At 34.3% G+C, this 16,325-nt stretch overlaps 1 protein-coding gene across 1 annotated transcript; it reads left to right on the forward strand.

The window, feature by feature from the left end:
• Nucleotides 1-275: 275 nt before the first annotated feature.
• LOC145719850 (cytosolic carboxypeptidase 1-like) lies at nt 276-15,794 on the forward strand. Its single transcript, XM_081811445.1, has 6 exons — nt 276-479; nt 8,327-8,394; nt 11,296-11,359; nt 11,789-11,935; nt 12,959-13,090; nt 15,386-15,794. The coding sequence occupies exons 2-6, from the start codon at nt 8,344-8,346 to the stop codon at nt 15,481-15,483; spliced, it is 492 nt and encodes a 163-aa protein (XP_081667571.1). The 5' UTR covers nt 276-479; nt 8,327-8,343; the 3' UTR covers nt 15,484-15,794.
• The last annotated feature ends 531 nt before the right edge of the window (nt 15,795-16,325 follow it).

Here is a 16,325-nt window from a genome sequence, read left to right on the forward strand (position 1 = left end):
TAAAATGGACCCTCTATGCTGTAACCACACAGAATAATAATGTTGGAAAGTATGAATATCTAAATGATTTGTAAAAGGTATTATTTTTTCCCATCTGTTTTGAAATTATTTCTAACAGTTTCTAAAGACATGGTCACAGCTGCCTGAAGCATGTCTTCTTCACTCATAGCATCTCCTGGATCACTGCCTGGTGCTCCTGAACTTGTGGTCGGCCTCTCACTTGGCTGTGAAATTTGCTTAATGTTTTTAAGAAAGGATAGAGTTCTTTTTTTTTTTTTTAAACAGTGATCTTTATAGTATTGAATTTACAAGTGATGTAGAATGTGCCCTAATGTAAAATAACATTCTTTTTAGCCTTACCAATAATTCTCGGATCGTGGGACTCCTGGCTCAGCTGGAGAAGATCAATACTGAATCCACAGAATCAGATACTGCCAGATATGTTACATCAAAAATTCTTCATCTGGCTCAAAGTCAAGGTAAACTTTAATCTCTTGTTTTTGAAATACTTTTTCTGTTCTTTAAAAGTAGATGTTATGAATGTTCAAACTTTTGATAAATAGATGATTTTCTTTAAAAATTGAACTTTCTCAAATAGAAGTAGAAGAAGTAGAAAACTGAATAACTGTGGAATGAATTGCTGTTCAAAGCACTGTTTCTAAAAATGAATATGACTGCCCCCCCATTTTCAAACAGTACTTAATTCCAGTGCTACTTATTCTAGAATGTTGACAAAAAGATGTCAAGTAGTATAGAACATTGGTTACTAGTGTGATCCCCACTTGAAATGCAAGCTCTGTCATTCAGTGGTGAGATGTTCTTAGGGAAATATTGAGTCGTAGGATTCAGCTGCACCATCTCCAAAATAGAGATAATAGATATCAGTAATTATCATGAGATTTACATGAGAAGCATGTAAAAAGAATGTTAAAATGTTCAATAAATGATATCCGTAATTAGGCATCATTTCAATAGATACTAAAAAAGGAATTTAAGGTTCTAAAACCTCTGGTTGATTAAAAAAAAAAACAACTTGATTTTTCTTTTTTTTAAATAAGGGTAAACCAGCAACTGCCTTAATATTTAATAGCAATATATTGAATAACTTCTGTTAAAATTAAAGTCCAGACATTTTATAACTAGCGTTTAATTTTTTAAATTATTTCATTATTCTGGAGTTTCAGGTCCGTTAGTAGGCATTTACTGTGTTCAGGAATTCAGTATCTATTAACCCTTCTCCATGGTCATAGACCATTATTTTGATAACTTCCTGCCATGCAGTCCATGTGTTTAGGGGGTAGTTGACAGCACTCCAAAACCTAGGAGAGATCTCTAATAGATGACATTTGTTTCTAGCAAAATCTAAGATACCTGTCTATACTTTTTAATTCAGGAAGTCACTATACTGGATTCTAGCCTTTGAAGGTATTGTGCTTATCATCCAAGGTCAGCCTACAAGGATGTACATTGTATTAGGGCAAAGTTAGATATACCAAGTATATTCACTGTATTGTTATATGAAATACTTTCTCAAAATAAAACCAACAAAAACTGAAGAAAACAAATTTCTCCGACCTATAGATAACAGTTGTGTACACTGCCCCCACCACTGCAGACTTTCCCCATCATAGCCTAGAAGCCCCTGCTCCAACATCACCACTGAAAAATGGCCCAACCATACCACTACCAGAGACTGCCCCTCTACCCTGCCACTCACCACTGGGGTCCAACTCCTGAATGCTGTCCCCTGGGTCGTGTAAGACAGTGACTTTGTTTATAGTACCTTGGATTAGCCAGTCAAAACAGTGTAAATTAGTAGTGGAAGACTGTCCCATCATCATTTCTAGGATAATTCAGTTGGCTATCCATTTGAGAGAGAAAGATTAGAAATCTGTAGTTCAAGGAAGAAGAAAGGCAAATAACCAGTCAACCTATGAAAAGGTTCTTTAACTCCTTGAAAGTCGGGAATTGCTAATGAAAACAACAGAGATGCTTCTCACTAGTTAGATTGGCAGAAATTAGAGAGTGACAATATCCAGTGTTGGGGACATGGAAAATAAGGTATTCTCATACACTGTTGGTGATGCTATAATTATTACTAACTTTGGAGAGAAGAATCTGGCAATGTTTATTAAAATTAAAGTGCATTTGCTGGCTGACTTTCAGGAATGTATTTGACTAAAATAAAAGTGCTAGTATGTAAAAGAATGTTTGAGGATATTTTGCAGCATTGTTTGTAATATCAAAGATCAAGATACCCCCTAAATATCCATCAGTGAGAGAATGGTTGGGTTAATTTTGATGTAGCCAAATTGTGGAACTTTTAAAGTATATTATATAGTTATTAAGAATTTATTTGTGATATTTGGGACAGATAGTTCATATGTGGAACTATATGAATTGTTCTGGAGTCCTGAGTTTAATATATTAAGTAAAAGAGCAAGTTTCTTTAGTTCATATAACTATATAGCTTCATTTTTATACAAAATAAACCATTAAATATGTATGTAATGTTTATGTGAGCGAGGCAAAAAACCAAACACAAAAACAGAAGTATACATACCAAATTTTTAGCAGTAGTTATCAGTGGGATAGAAATGGAGGGGAATGAGGAAAGTTCCTGATTTACTTAAGGTACTTTTCTACTGTTAGAATTGTTGCAATAAGAACATACTACTTGTGTACTTAAAGGATTAAAAAAACCTAAACTCCGAAAATACTTGTTTACATAGTGGAGATACACATTTCCACAGTTTGGGGCTGGTTTTCCTTGAATGCATTACATTTTCTGTCTTTAATAATGTACTGTTTATTTGTAGCATGCATGGTACTTTTTGTAACTTACCTTAATTTTTTCCCTAGAAACATAATAATTATCCATTTCATGTAGATGGTTTAATTTGTTGGCATATATCTCTTGGTAGTAATTCCCTTATAATCCTGTTAGTTTCTGTAGGATAGGAAATGATGTTCTTTCTGTCATTCTTGATTTTTGTCATCTGTCTCTTTTCTTGATCTGTCTAGCTCAGTGGTTCTCAGTCCGGGGTGGTGATGAATTTACCCTGTTATTATTATGGATTGTTCCTCTTTATCTCTAGTAGTTTTCTTTGCCTTGATGTTTATTTTGTCTGATAATAGTATAGCCCCTCCAGCTTTCTTTCTTTTTTTTTTTTTTTTTGAAGATTTTATTTGTTTATTTGACAGAGACACAGCGAGAGAGGAAACAGAAGCAGGGGGAGTGGGAGAGGGAGAAGCAGGTTTCCCACTGGGCTCCATCCCAGGACCCTGGGATCCTGACCTGAGCTGAAGGCAGCTGCTTAACAACTGAGCCACCCAGGGCGCCCCCTCTCCAGCTTTCTTATGCTTGTTGTTTGCATGATTAGCTTTTCCCATTCGTTTCCTTCTAGCCTATTTGTAGTTTTGAATCTAAAGTGTGTCTTTTGTAGATAGCACGTTGACATTCTCTGCCTTTTAATTTGAGCATTTAGTTTGATAACTTTTTTTTTATTCTTATGTTAATCCCCATACATTACATCATTAGTTTTAGATGAAAGTTTGATAACTTTTAATGTAATGTTGATTGGACTTAGATCTAGAGTTATTTGTTTTCTGTTTGTCCTTTCTGGTTTTATTTCTTGTTTCTCATTGCCTTGCCTTCTTTTGTATTTATTTGAACAATTTTTAGAATTCCATTTTAATTTACCTATTGACTTTTTAGTTATACCTGTTTGCATTTGTTAAATTTCTCTGGAGATCACAATAAACAACATTAACTTTTTACACTTTGCTTAGAATTAATATTGTAATTTCATATGAAATTTAGAAACCTTAGAACCTTACATATCCATTTATATTTACTATTCTTTAGCTATAGTTGTGATATGTGTCACATCTATATACATTATAAACCTTAAAAGACAATTTTTGCTTTAGACAGTCATGTGTATTTTAAAGACGTTAAGAAGAAAAAAAGTAGTTTTTATATTTACTCACATATTTACTATTCCTGAAGCTCTTTTTTCTTTGCCAAAGATATGAGGTAGATCTGGCATAATTTCTCTTTAGCCTACAGAATTTCCTTTGGCATTTCTAGTGGACAGGTCGGCTGTGGCAGAAATTTTTTTTTATCTGACAATGGATTTATTTCACCTAATTCTTGAGGGATGTTTTTAATGGGTGTAGAATTCTGGGTTGATGGTTTTGTCCTTCAGCACTATAAAGTGCATGTAAAACAGTCCTTCCACTATTTTGTGGCCTCCATAATTTCAAAGGAGATGTCTGCTATTTTTGAATCTTTGTTTTTGAAAGTTATGTGTCATTTTTCTCTTGTTGAGTTCATGATTTTCCATTAGTTTTGGTTTTCAGAGGTTTGCATGTAGTTTTCTTTGTATTTATCCTGCTTGGAATTTGTGTCTTTTATCAATTTTAGGAAATTTTTTTATCAAAATTCTTTTCTTCTTCATTCTCTCTTGGTATATAATTATACATATGTTAGACTTTTGGAGATTGTTTCAGAGGTCCTTGAGGCTCCTATTTTTCTTTTCTTTTTTTTTTTTTTAAGATTTTACTTAAGAGAGAGAGAGAGAGCACAAGCAGGGGGAGAGGCAGAGGGAGAAGGAGAAGCAGACTCCCTGCTGAGCAGGGAGACCGATGCAGGGCTCGATCCCAGGACCCTGGGATCATGACCTGAGCTGAAGGCAGACGCTTAACTGACTGAGCCACCCACGCACTGTGAGGCTCCTATTTTTCAATCTTAATACTTTGTTACTCAGATTGGATAATTTCTCTTTTTCTGTGTTCAGGCTCACTGCCTTTTTTCTCTGCATTCTGCCATTATGTCTATCCGATATTTCACATATTGTATTTTTCTTTTCTAAAATGTGCATTTGGTTCTTTTTTATACTTTTTATTTTTCTGTTTTGTGATTTCTTATCTTTTTGTTCATAGTGAGCTTATTTTCCTTAATGTAATTGAACGTAATTATAGTAGCTGCTTTAAAATTCTTGCCTGTTAGAACATTTAGATTATTGAAGGTGTTGAAGAAGGCACATGGTGGTATAAGAACTGGGAAGGACTGTTTTAGAAAAGCCAACAGAGGAAGCATTGTCAGCAATGTTAAGTAACAGAGAGAAGTTAGTTAAAATAAAGATCTTTTTGATTTGACAATTAATAAATTGTTGGCCACAACAAGAGCACTTTCAAGTGGCGGAATTAGAAGGAAGATTGCATTATGCTGTAATGTGAGTGGCAAATAAAATAATGACAGGGCGTGTAGACTTTCTGTCATGGGGGGAGTTTCACTGAGAAACCAGAAGGAAATAGAGGAGGAGGCAAGTTAAAATAAGGTTTGTTATGTATGTGGGAAAACAGAAAACAGTATGTGGGTAGAGGTTGAAGCCATAGGTTTATAAATAGGTAGAAAGGATGGGATTTAGAACATAGTAGAAACGACACATCCTCTTTCCCTCCCTAAGACTGGAAAAAGGAATGCAGAATCATCAAGGATTGGATACATGAGTGTATGGAACTTGGTCATTGTTTTATAGGATTTCATCTGTGGTTGACTGATCACTTTGTCTCAGTTCACTGAGGGAAACATAGATGCCGAGAGTTGGGAACAGAGGTCCAGAGATTGAGAGCAAAGGTTGAGAACTGGCACACATTTTGGAATAGCTGTGGGCTATGGCAGGGCAGATGTTGATGGCTGAGAGTTGAGATAAGTGAAAACAGTAGTTTTGTGTTTCCAAATGAGGATGGAAATGGTGAATTTTTTGGTGGTAAAAATCTTAAACTAGGAGAAGAAATTCTTGTGGCCTTATTTTTACTGTGATGTAGGAATAGAGAATGCGCATTTTAGCCTTTACTTAATTATAAGGGTTCACAGGAGGACGTTTAAGAGGTGAGCCTTGGAATGAATCCAAGCGGGGTATGTCTAGAAATGATTTTGCGGGAAAACAGCACTACCACTGATGAGTTAGAACTTTCCGTGAAAGGGACAGTGAGGCTTCCCTAATTTTTAGAAAGCAAAGAGGAATAGGAGTGTTAGGAGGCTGTGGTCTGAGAGTGGGAGGTTGGAGGTTAAGATTTCAGAGGTAGGGCAATTTGAGGTCTGAGAATTGAGAGGGTTGATAAATTGGAGCACAGGGGGAAGGGTTTTGTTGTTACATGTCAGGAAGCTATGCAGCTAGGTATTTGAATGAATCATCCACATTGATATTGAAGTCTCCTTAGATGATGACAGAGTCTTGAGTAGAGTAGAAAACTAGTGGCTAATTTTCATTTAGTGTGAGGAGTAAACTACATGATCGTGGATGTTATAAGGGGAGTTTTTGGTTTGTTCCATGAAGGTGAAAAAATAATGGTTTGTTAGTGGAGGAGATCTCAGTCTTCTGACTATTCTGTGTGATTAATATTGAAAAATCATTTGGCTTTAACATTAAATCAGTTGTCTTATTTAAAATGTTAAGAGTGCATTGTGGGTATTTAAACAGTATTTATTTTACAGCTTCATACTTACTGATGGAGGCAGCTGGGCCAGGGAAATGATGAAAGGTCAGGAGAGGAATCATTTTTAAAAAAGGAATTGGGTTTTACAAATATTAATGAGTTTCCCCTTTTTTTTATAGGTAAAGAAATTTGTCATTCTTTTAAGCATTAGTAATTATGGCAACAGGGTGTAGAGATGAACTGTTTTAGATATTCAGATCATTTATGCAATGTTATGTTTAGAAAGATTGTAAGGTGTTTGTCAGTTTTACAAAGTTCATTATCTGGACCCAAGATGATGCATGATAGCATGGGATTGTTGTTTTAAAGAAAAATATGATTTCTAATCTCTGTTTTTATTTTGTAGGTAGTTACTGATAGTTGCCACAAATAATACTATACTGTAACTTCTCTGAGCACATTGTCCCTTTAATAACTTCTAATTTAGAATAACCTGATTTTCAGATGGATATCAGACTAATGAGTTTTTTCCTGAGATTTTGTGACTTCTATTCTTATATACTTCATGTTCTTGTGAAATTGTAAATGTGTAATTTGTATGTGTCAAAACTATACCACATATGGATTTTTGTTCATTCGTAATGGAAGTTGAACAGGATTTTGCTTTGGGCAGAAATGTGATGTTCTAAAGGCCTAGCCTGACTTTTTCCCCCTCCCCCTTATCAGGGCTTCATTCTGCTTCATTCATTCTGCTCTTAGACTGCTTGATTATCTCTGTGTAGAAAAAATTTGGTAGTATCAATCTCTTGAACGTTATTGTGTAATGTGTGCTGTGTTGAGAATAGATTATTTGTGTTCTGTTTTTAAAATCTCAAAGTGTGAGAGAAATGGCATTGTCATCCTATATTAGAAGAATTTCTGGCACTAATATTCAGGTGTGAAACAGTTGGAGAAGGTTAACAAGTCTCTTGTACAACAGTCCTACCTAAAAGAATGATTTCTTTGGCTCTTTTAGAAATACACGAAATCAATGAAAGACTGTAAGCTTTGGGTTCAGAAACACCTGGGTCACCTGGTCTCTTTCACTTACCTGCTCAATGACTTTGTGCATGTTTCTTCTCTTTTCTGAACTCAAATTTCTGGTCTGTGAAAAGAGTAATTATCCTCCTGGAGGGTTAAAGTAAATCATAGATGAGGTAATATAGGTCAAGTACATATAATTTGTATGTGATCTACCTAAGTGTTGGCCTATGATCTACTTTTCTTGTTAATCAAAGGAAAAGAATAGTGGAGAAGCTCTAGAAACCTTTAAATAGTAGAAAAATTTATAGTTTCTCCCCACCCGCATCTCAGATAAAAGGGATTATTTGGGTGATCTGGTCTACAGATTCTTGCAGAAGAAGCAAGTTTTGTTTGTTCCTTAGTTTTGTTTATTTTTGTGTAATTCAGAATTTTAAAATAGTATTAATTCAGTAAAAACATTTGAAAATAGTACTAGGTTTTTGTTTTCACCAATTTTGATGAAATATTTTCTAGTTCTAGTTGTAAAGATAATAAAGAGGCCTGCCATTATCACCTCCTACCTCACCACCAGTTCTGGTACTCATACTCTGTTGTTGATTTTAAGATTATAGATGGATTGACAGGGATCCATCTAGTTCATGATAGGAGATGTGATTAAATGCAAGGAAGGGCTTGTAAACTGAGATCTGGAAGTTCCCACCCAGTAGAATTAGCAACATCAGAGGGAGGAACATCTAAGAACCAATTTAGAATGTTTACTAGACCAATGGAGTCATGTTGATTCTACATTAGCTATAGAATAAAGCTATATGTAATTTTTTCTTGTTTTAGAAGAAAACTTTTTTATACCTTTCAGAAAAAACAAGGAGAGAAATGACAGCCAAAGGTTCTACAGGAATGGAAGTTCTGCTGTCAACCCTAGAGGTAAATCACTGACAGGCTTTAATTTTGTAACTAATACCAACTAGTAGAAGAAAAAAATGTATATATGAAGTATAAAATTTTTATGCTAGAGGTAAAGCTAATGAATGGAAGTTAGTTTTATGTTTTAAATTATCACTTGGGACGGTGACAGAAACATTCTGATATATATTAGGTAAACCTCTAAGTATATTTCCCTATGATTGTAATGATAACCGTATTTTAAATTTTAACGTGCCATTCCAGTTGGTAATACAAAATAAAGCATTAGCTGGAAATAAATCTTTAGTCTAAAATAAACGATTGATATTGGAAATTCTCATTTTTGTATTGTTTTAGATGATATATATTTGTGATTCAGTTTACTACATATATTGGTTGAATAACTATATTATGTTGGTAACAGTTAAATTTCTATCCCAGTGTGAAATTTTTGGGTGGATCAGCAGGATATATTCAGAATCAGGATTTTAAATTTTATTCAGTGCTGTGTTAAGAACAGGAAGTGAGTTTGTTGTATACCTTAAACTTACATAGTATTCATAAGTCAAATTATATCTCAATAAAACTGGGAAAAAAAAGAACGGGGGTTAATTCATATTTTTGATAGGAATTACTTCCTATTAAAAATGATACAAGATGTCATTTTTCCCTAAATTGATCTGTCAGTTTAAAGTAATCTCAGTAAAAATACCAACAGTTTTGTTTCTAAAGTTCAATGAGAAAATAAAAGTAGAAAGGACGTTTCTGAAAAAGAAAAAAGAAAGGACTAGCTGCATCAAATACCAGAGAACATTATATAAAAACTTTAGTAATTTAAATAGTTTAGAAATTGTGCCTTAGTAATAGACATCAATATAGCATCAATGTAGCAGAATGGAAAGTCCAAAAATAAATTAAAATCATATGGCAATTTAAAACCACTTAAGAAAGGTAGCACTTCAGATCAGTGAAAAGTGGAGTGATTATTACTAAGTGGAGCTGGGACAGATTGGTAGCCACTTAGAAAAGAATAGTGGATCCTTACTTCCTACACCGAAGTAAATTCTGTATCTATAGCAAAGATTTAAGCATGGAAAATAAAATCATAATACTAGAGGAAGTAATAGGAGAAATTTTTAAATAATCTTAAAACAGGGAAGGGTGTTCTAATATGAACAAAGACCCAGAAGCTATAAAAGAAAAGATTGATAAATTCAATTATATTAACTAAAGTACGTGGGGAAAAAACACCATAGACACTTGGCAAACTGAGGAAAAAACGTTTCAACTTGTATAATTTCTTTAACATATAAAGAACTTTTATAAATCAGTAAGGAAAAATTAAATCAATAGACATTGATTTAAATGTGTAGACATTATGGACAGTTCCCAGGGAAAGAAACGCAAATGGCACTTGAGATTGAACACCATTCATTTTGTTTGTTTGCTTTATCACAATTTATTGAGGTCAGCAGGGGTGGGAGGCAGTGAATTATGTATGGGAGACTTGTCTGGGTAAGGCCTAGAGATAACAGTGCAGCTTCCATTCAGGTTCCAATGGCCTGAGCTCAGTCACATGGCCCAAACCTAAGTACAAAAGGGCTGGAAAATGTGGTTTGGCAATGTACCCAGGAAGAAGATGAGACCTGTTTGCCAAACACAAGCAATATTCTGCCACAGTCCACTCTTCTCTTTAACACATGTCTGTCCCTCTCATTCTTCCAAATTCCTCTCTAGTGAGTCGGTGGTCCAATAAATGGAATACCTCCAATGCTGAGACAAGGTTTTCTGCTTAATGCATAATCCTCTAACTGGTCTGGATATGGCTTTTGGGCTCCATTAATCTATAAGCTAAAATGGTGAAGCAGAGACAACACTCCCTTTCGGAAGGGGGAAGAATAAGTAAGGGTCAGTTTACTGATACACAACAATTCTCAAGTTCCTCTGTATAAACATTTAAAATTCCTTTACTTTGGGGGTGAGGCAGTTCCTTAAATAGGCCATAATTCTGCTTCTCTGTGGTTTTCTTTATCCAGGCATTGCTTTTAATAAGAGAGATGTAACCAAAGTACAGTGTTTAAACATTTTCTCTTATTAGATTGGTTATCCAGACTTTGGGAAATAGTTACTCTTCTACATTGTTGGTGGGAGTGTAAATTACTCCATGAACAATTTAGTAAATGCCCATATTCTTTGACCCAGAAATTCTAGGAATTTATCCCATATGGAGACATACTTGATTCTGTATAAACATGTTAATTTCTTGTTGCAGTTTTTTAGTAGCAAAAGATTAAAACAATTAAATATTCCATTGGTAGGTGACTGGTTTCATAAACAATGGCATAGCCATATGATGGATAGAATCCATATGGTAGCCCTTAAAAAAGGGTGAAGAAATTATTTATTGATACATAAAAATATCAATATAAAATAGTATCCATAGGGCACTACCATTTGGAGAAATAAATCTGTATATGCACATATATTTACATGGATTTCTTTCATGTGTGCACATTGTCTTTGGCTGGATACACAAGCAACTGATAATGCAGTTGCCTTCTGAGAGGGGAGCTAGGTGACTGGGTGGTCACCATAGATACATTGTAGTGCTTTTTACGTTTTGATTCATTTATTTGGGTTATCTATTTAGTAGAAGATGGTGAATTCAAATGACAAATTAATTCCTCTTGTAATAGTGTTGATACTAAGAAAACAATAGCTCAGATGACTTGCAAAACATTTTCAAGGGCAAGAAGAAACTACTGAAGTGGTGAGAATAGTGGCAGCCCAAATAACATTTGTTCGTAGGGAAATTGGAAGGGCCATTTGTAAAAATACAGGTAGTTCACAGCAGGAACAGAAAAGGTTTGGGAATCACAGATTTACAATGGTTTAATACAGCAAATAAACTATTTATTTCAGAACACGAAAGATCTTCAAACTACACTTAATATCTTAAGCATTCTTGTTGAGCTGGTGTCAGCTGGTAAGTTTTTGTTTCCTTTGGTCTAATTTCTGTTTGTAAACAGTGATCAGCAATGTATCATGTGTACTTTATTTGGAATTTTCTGATACTTTTATAGAAGCTATTCTGAGTATCAGAATTTGGAAACTGAAATTGTCATACTCTTATTGTTGCTTTGTTTTTGATTTGAGGGGTCTTCCGGTATCCCTCAAACCACCCCAAAACCCATTTTCAGAGCCTTGAATGTGGAATTTTGGCATCACTTGTATTTACCCTCTTTGTTATTTTCTAACTAAAATACTAAATGAAATTTAAAAAAATTGATTTTGAGGTGTTTGATTTCAGAAGTCATCATTTGAAATATTTCTTGAATGCTAACAAGTTGTGATGTCTAATATGTTATGGGAGGATTTGCTGTTTAAACAATTAAAAACAATTTTTTTTTTTTAGGTGGAGGTCGAAGAGCGAGTTTCTTGGTCACCAAAGGTGGTTCACAAATATTGTTGCAGTTACTTATGAATGCCAGCAAAGAATCTCCCCCGAATGAGGAGTTGATGGTGCAGATTCATTCTATTCTTGCAAAGATTGGACCTAAAGGTAAGGGTTCCACTTGTGTTTTTATCATAGAACTGTTTGTGACATTGATTCTGTTTGCCTTGAAGTTTGGTAAGTTTTGAAAATCTAAAGTGGTACTGCTTTTTCTTGGTCTTAGTCATGGACTGCTTTTTTTTTTTTTTTAAGATTTTATTTATTTATTTGACAGAGAGAGACACAGCGAGAGAGGGAACACAAGCAGGGAGAGTGGGAGAGGGAGAAGCAGGCTTCCCGCGGAGTAGGGAGCCCAAGGCGGGGCTCGATTCCAGGACCCTGGGATCATGACCTGAGCCGAAGGCAGACGCTTAACGACTGAGCCACCCAGGCGCCCCTCATGGACTGCTTTTTACAGTCAACTAGTGGCCTGCAAAATTGAGGATCCTAAATTCATGAGGAATTCTGTTGCATAGATTGGAAAAAGGAAGAAAAATATCAGAATCACAAGTGTGTCGCTGTGTGTGTGCTTGCATGTGTATGTGTGTAAAGGATATATATTGTTGAAGCTGGAAGGAGGGGATATGGATGGGAATGCTTTGAGGAACGTGGAGGTAAAATGTGTTTGCTTTTCATTAATAGTCATATTTGTATTGCACAGTCTCCATGCTTAAAAAGCTTATGATCTAGTCAAGACCAAAAGAGATATAAAAAATTATAGGACTGATTATTACAATAGTAAGACATGCAAAATGTTAAAAAATACAGATTGAGAAAACATGGGATTTGAAACAAGGAGAAAGCTGATTTAGATTAGGTTAACAGAGAAAGGCATCCTGGGACTAGAACCCAAGTTCAGTTTATAGTTGGCTATCTACATAGATTAAAATGATTCTCTAAACTCTTAGAATAGTGATTATTTAAGGGTTCTGCCATTGCTTTGTGGCATACATATGAGCTTTTAAACTTTGAAGTATTTGGTTAAAATGCTTATTCTAAAAAGTGTGTATGTGTGTATATAGTTTATGACATTTTCATTTCATTCAAAAGTTATACATGAATAAATTGTGTTTGTTCATTTTTTTTAAACAGACAAAAAATTTGGAGTGAAAGCTAGAATTAATGGAGCTCTGACTATAACCCTGAATTTGGTCAAACAGAATTTGCAGAATCATCGCTTGGTTTTGCCTTGTCTTCAGCTTTTACGAGTATATTCTGCCAACTGTAAGTATTTTAGAGCACCTTTCAGTTAACTCATTGTCAGGTTATACAAAATGAAAATGTAAAAGTACCTGAACTCCATAAAGTTCTAAAAATTGTAGACAAGAAAAGAGAATATGTAATATGACTCTTTGTAACTCCTAACCCCACCACCACAAAAGTGATGTGAGTAAGAAGGTGAGTTGACAAAATCTTGAGAATTCTCATTTCCTGCAGTTTGTAAAAGCTTGTAGTGAAGGGGATGTGTAACGGCCTGTGGAAAGATGTGGAAGAATAGGAGGGTATCGGCAGGAAAAACTGCTGAGCCTATTTGGATTTTCACAGATGAGAGGAAAGCTGAGAAGGAAGGCATGTGGAAGCATAGTCACCTGGAGCTAATCATCTTCAGCAATCGATAGGGAAGTAGCAGAACAGGAAAAAAAAAATAGTACAACAGCCTCCAAGGAAGCTGGAGAGAAGAGAGATCATGGAGAAATTGTTTCCCCACACACATATATACTCTCTAATACTAGGTCCCAAACCTAGGTGCTATGAAATTTCTTTCTATTTCCACTATGGGATTGGAGTGGTTAATAAGACATCTGAAATTGAAGTTGTGGGGAGTACATGATATTGCAGAATATATCATTGAAGAATAATGGTATTCAAAGTGGTAGAGATGTGGGTATATATATATACGTATGTGTGTGTTTGTATAAAATTTTATGTATGTATATGATTATTTATCTGTATTTATACTTTGACAGTATGGCTGAAGGTGAGCTTATAGGAAAATAGCTTTGACCACTTAAATAATTAACACTTATGTAATTAAAAAGAATAGAAGGAAATGAATAAATTGGATATCTAACCAAAGAAGTTAGGAAGGGAAGAATAAACACAAGAAAAGCAGAGGAATGTAGAGGGAAAAAGAATACATTAGAAAAAAAGCCCCAGTTGATTTAAGAAATGAAATGATTGGATTAAAAATAAAATAATACTGTAATAGTGATATAATGGGACAGATGGTAAGTATGTTTGTGGTGAACATAGCATAATGTATAAACTTGTCAAAGTACTGAGTTGCACACCTGAAACTACTGTAACATTGTGTGTCAACTATACTCAAATAAAATTAAAAACTAAATAAAACAGATAAACCATTGAATACCCCAATTAAGGAAAAAGGAAGACCACACAGAGATAAAATTAGAAGGGATAATGGAAAAATAGATACAGAGGAAATTAAAATCATACAAGACTTTAGCTTACATTTTTGGTGGCATCTTACTGAATTTACCACTAGAAGGCTGGTAAATGGTTTATCTATGATTTTTAAAATAAATTTGTTCAGAGTTGAAAATTATTAGACACAATTTCCTGATTTGGTAATTGTTTGCATATTCTGTGTGAAACTCTACAGTTGTTACTTCTTTTTCCACAGCTGCTTTAGCCAAGGTCCTCATCACCTACCACCTGGACCACAGCCTGCTACCATGTCTCTCAAATCTGTCTTCCCCACAGTGCTGTGACATCTGACCTATATTAAAATGCATGTCTGATTGGTTGTTCCTTTCGGGCAATTCCCTGTAGTTGAAAGAACAAACAACTTCTAGGGCTCTATAATTTGTTTACCTTCTTTTCCCACCTCATCTTCCCATTGATAAGCTTCTGTCTGATACTGTATGTTTTAATGTGTAACTTTATACCCATGGTGTTCACCGACTCTGTTCTGTTTGCCATGTTATCTCTGTCTCCAGAGACATTTCCTTACAGCAGCTCCTGCCCTAGCTAGCTCCTCTTCATTGGTAAAAACTGAACTCAGGCTCAGTTTCTCCAGAGATACCTTCAGTTTCATTATGGACTTGGGGCTTCATTCTGGTGTAACCTAAATAGCCTGCAACTCTTAATCTATTTAGAAAGTAATTTAGTAATTATTTGTTTATTGTTTTTGTCACTCTCCTCTATACTGTGTTCTCTGAGGGCCCACACTGTTTTTGTCTTTGAATCTCCATGACCTGGTATTTAAATTATTGAAGAAAAAACAGAGTAACTTAAAACTCTTTTTTTTTTTTTTTAAGTAACAGTTTGTTGTTTTATATAACTTCTTTCATAATCTCCCTGCGAGGTCATAAATAAAGCCAGAAAAAACAAAAAAAACAACAATCTTCCTTTCAAGTGATTGGCTAGGTAGGCTTTATGAGGGGCTTGGGGCTTCTAAAGAATTTGTGTATGTTTTCAGCTCTGTATCACCAAGAATACACATTTCTACTTGTTGAGGTTTTAAAATCATTTTACATCCTTTCCTCTGCCTCCTAGCTGTGAATTCAGTATCCTTAGGGAAAAATGGAGTTGTGGAGCTGCTGTTTAAAATCATCGGACCATTTAGTAAGAAGAATTCGGGTCTCATGAAGTGAGTAAATGCTTTGAGTATAAATAGAGGTGTATTTTTTGTTACTCTGGGCCTCATCATCTTATCTGTGCAACAGTAGGTTGAATTGTATTATATCTAGGGTCCTTTCTTAGTTCTTAAATAGTGATTTTATTATGATAAAGATTTTCTTCAATATAAAGTTTAATCTTCAGAGGTATATCAAAATTAGAAAGCTTTAAATTCATTGACTGTAGTGTTATGGAAATTTAGATGTCCAACATTCCTAGATAATATCAGAGGAAAACGATCATTGATAGAGTAGCATTCATTCAGAAACATTTATTGAATGCCTGCTATATTCCCTACCCAGGTTTGCAATCTTTTAATGAATGCATCCTTCATTTGCACAATTATCTGAATGTATTTTAAATTTATACATTTCTTTTTTGTCAAAATAATGTCATTCTTTTTCTTTTTTCTTATTTTAAATTATGCATATATATATATATATTACAAGATATGTATATCTATTCATTTGTCTGTAAGCCTCAGAAAATTAAAGCAATTTCCAGTTACTTGGTTATATTTAGTATTTTTTTCTTAAGCCATATTAGAAGTCATTCTTTAAAAAAATATTTTACTGTGGAATTATTCAAAGACACCTAGAGTTTATATTATATTAGGATGAAATTATTTTGAATTAGGTTTATTAATCACTTATTCGATTCAGTAGTTATTAACATTCTGACACTTTTGTTTCATTTATTTCCCCTCTATACTTTTATTTTTGCCGAGGTATTTTTAAGCAAATCCCAGATGTCATTCTCATATGTAAGTTTCTGTAAAAAAAAAAAAAATCCAAATATATTTTATTTTTTCCCTGAA

The sequence above is a fragment of the Leptonychotes weddellii genome, unplaced genomic scaffold (genome assembly GCF_054177405.1).
Source record: "Leptonychotes weddellii isolate Sample4059 unplaced genomic scaffold, ASM5417740v2 HiC_scaffold_77, whole genome shotgun sequence".
Lineage (NCBI taxonomy): Eukaryota > Metazoa > Chordata > Mammalia > Carnivora > Phocidae > Leptonychotes > Leptonychotes weddellii.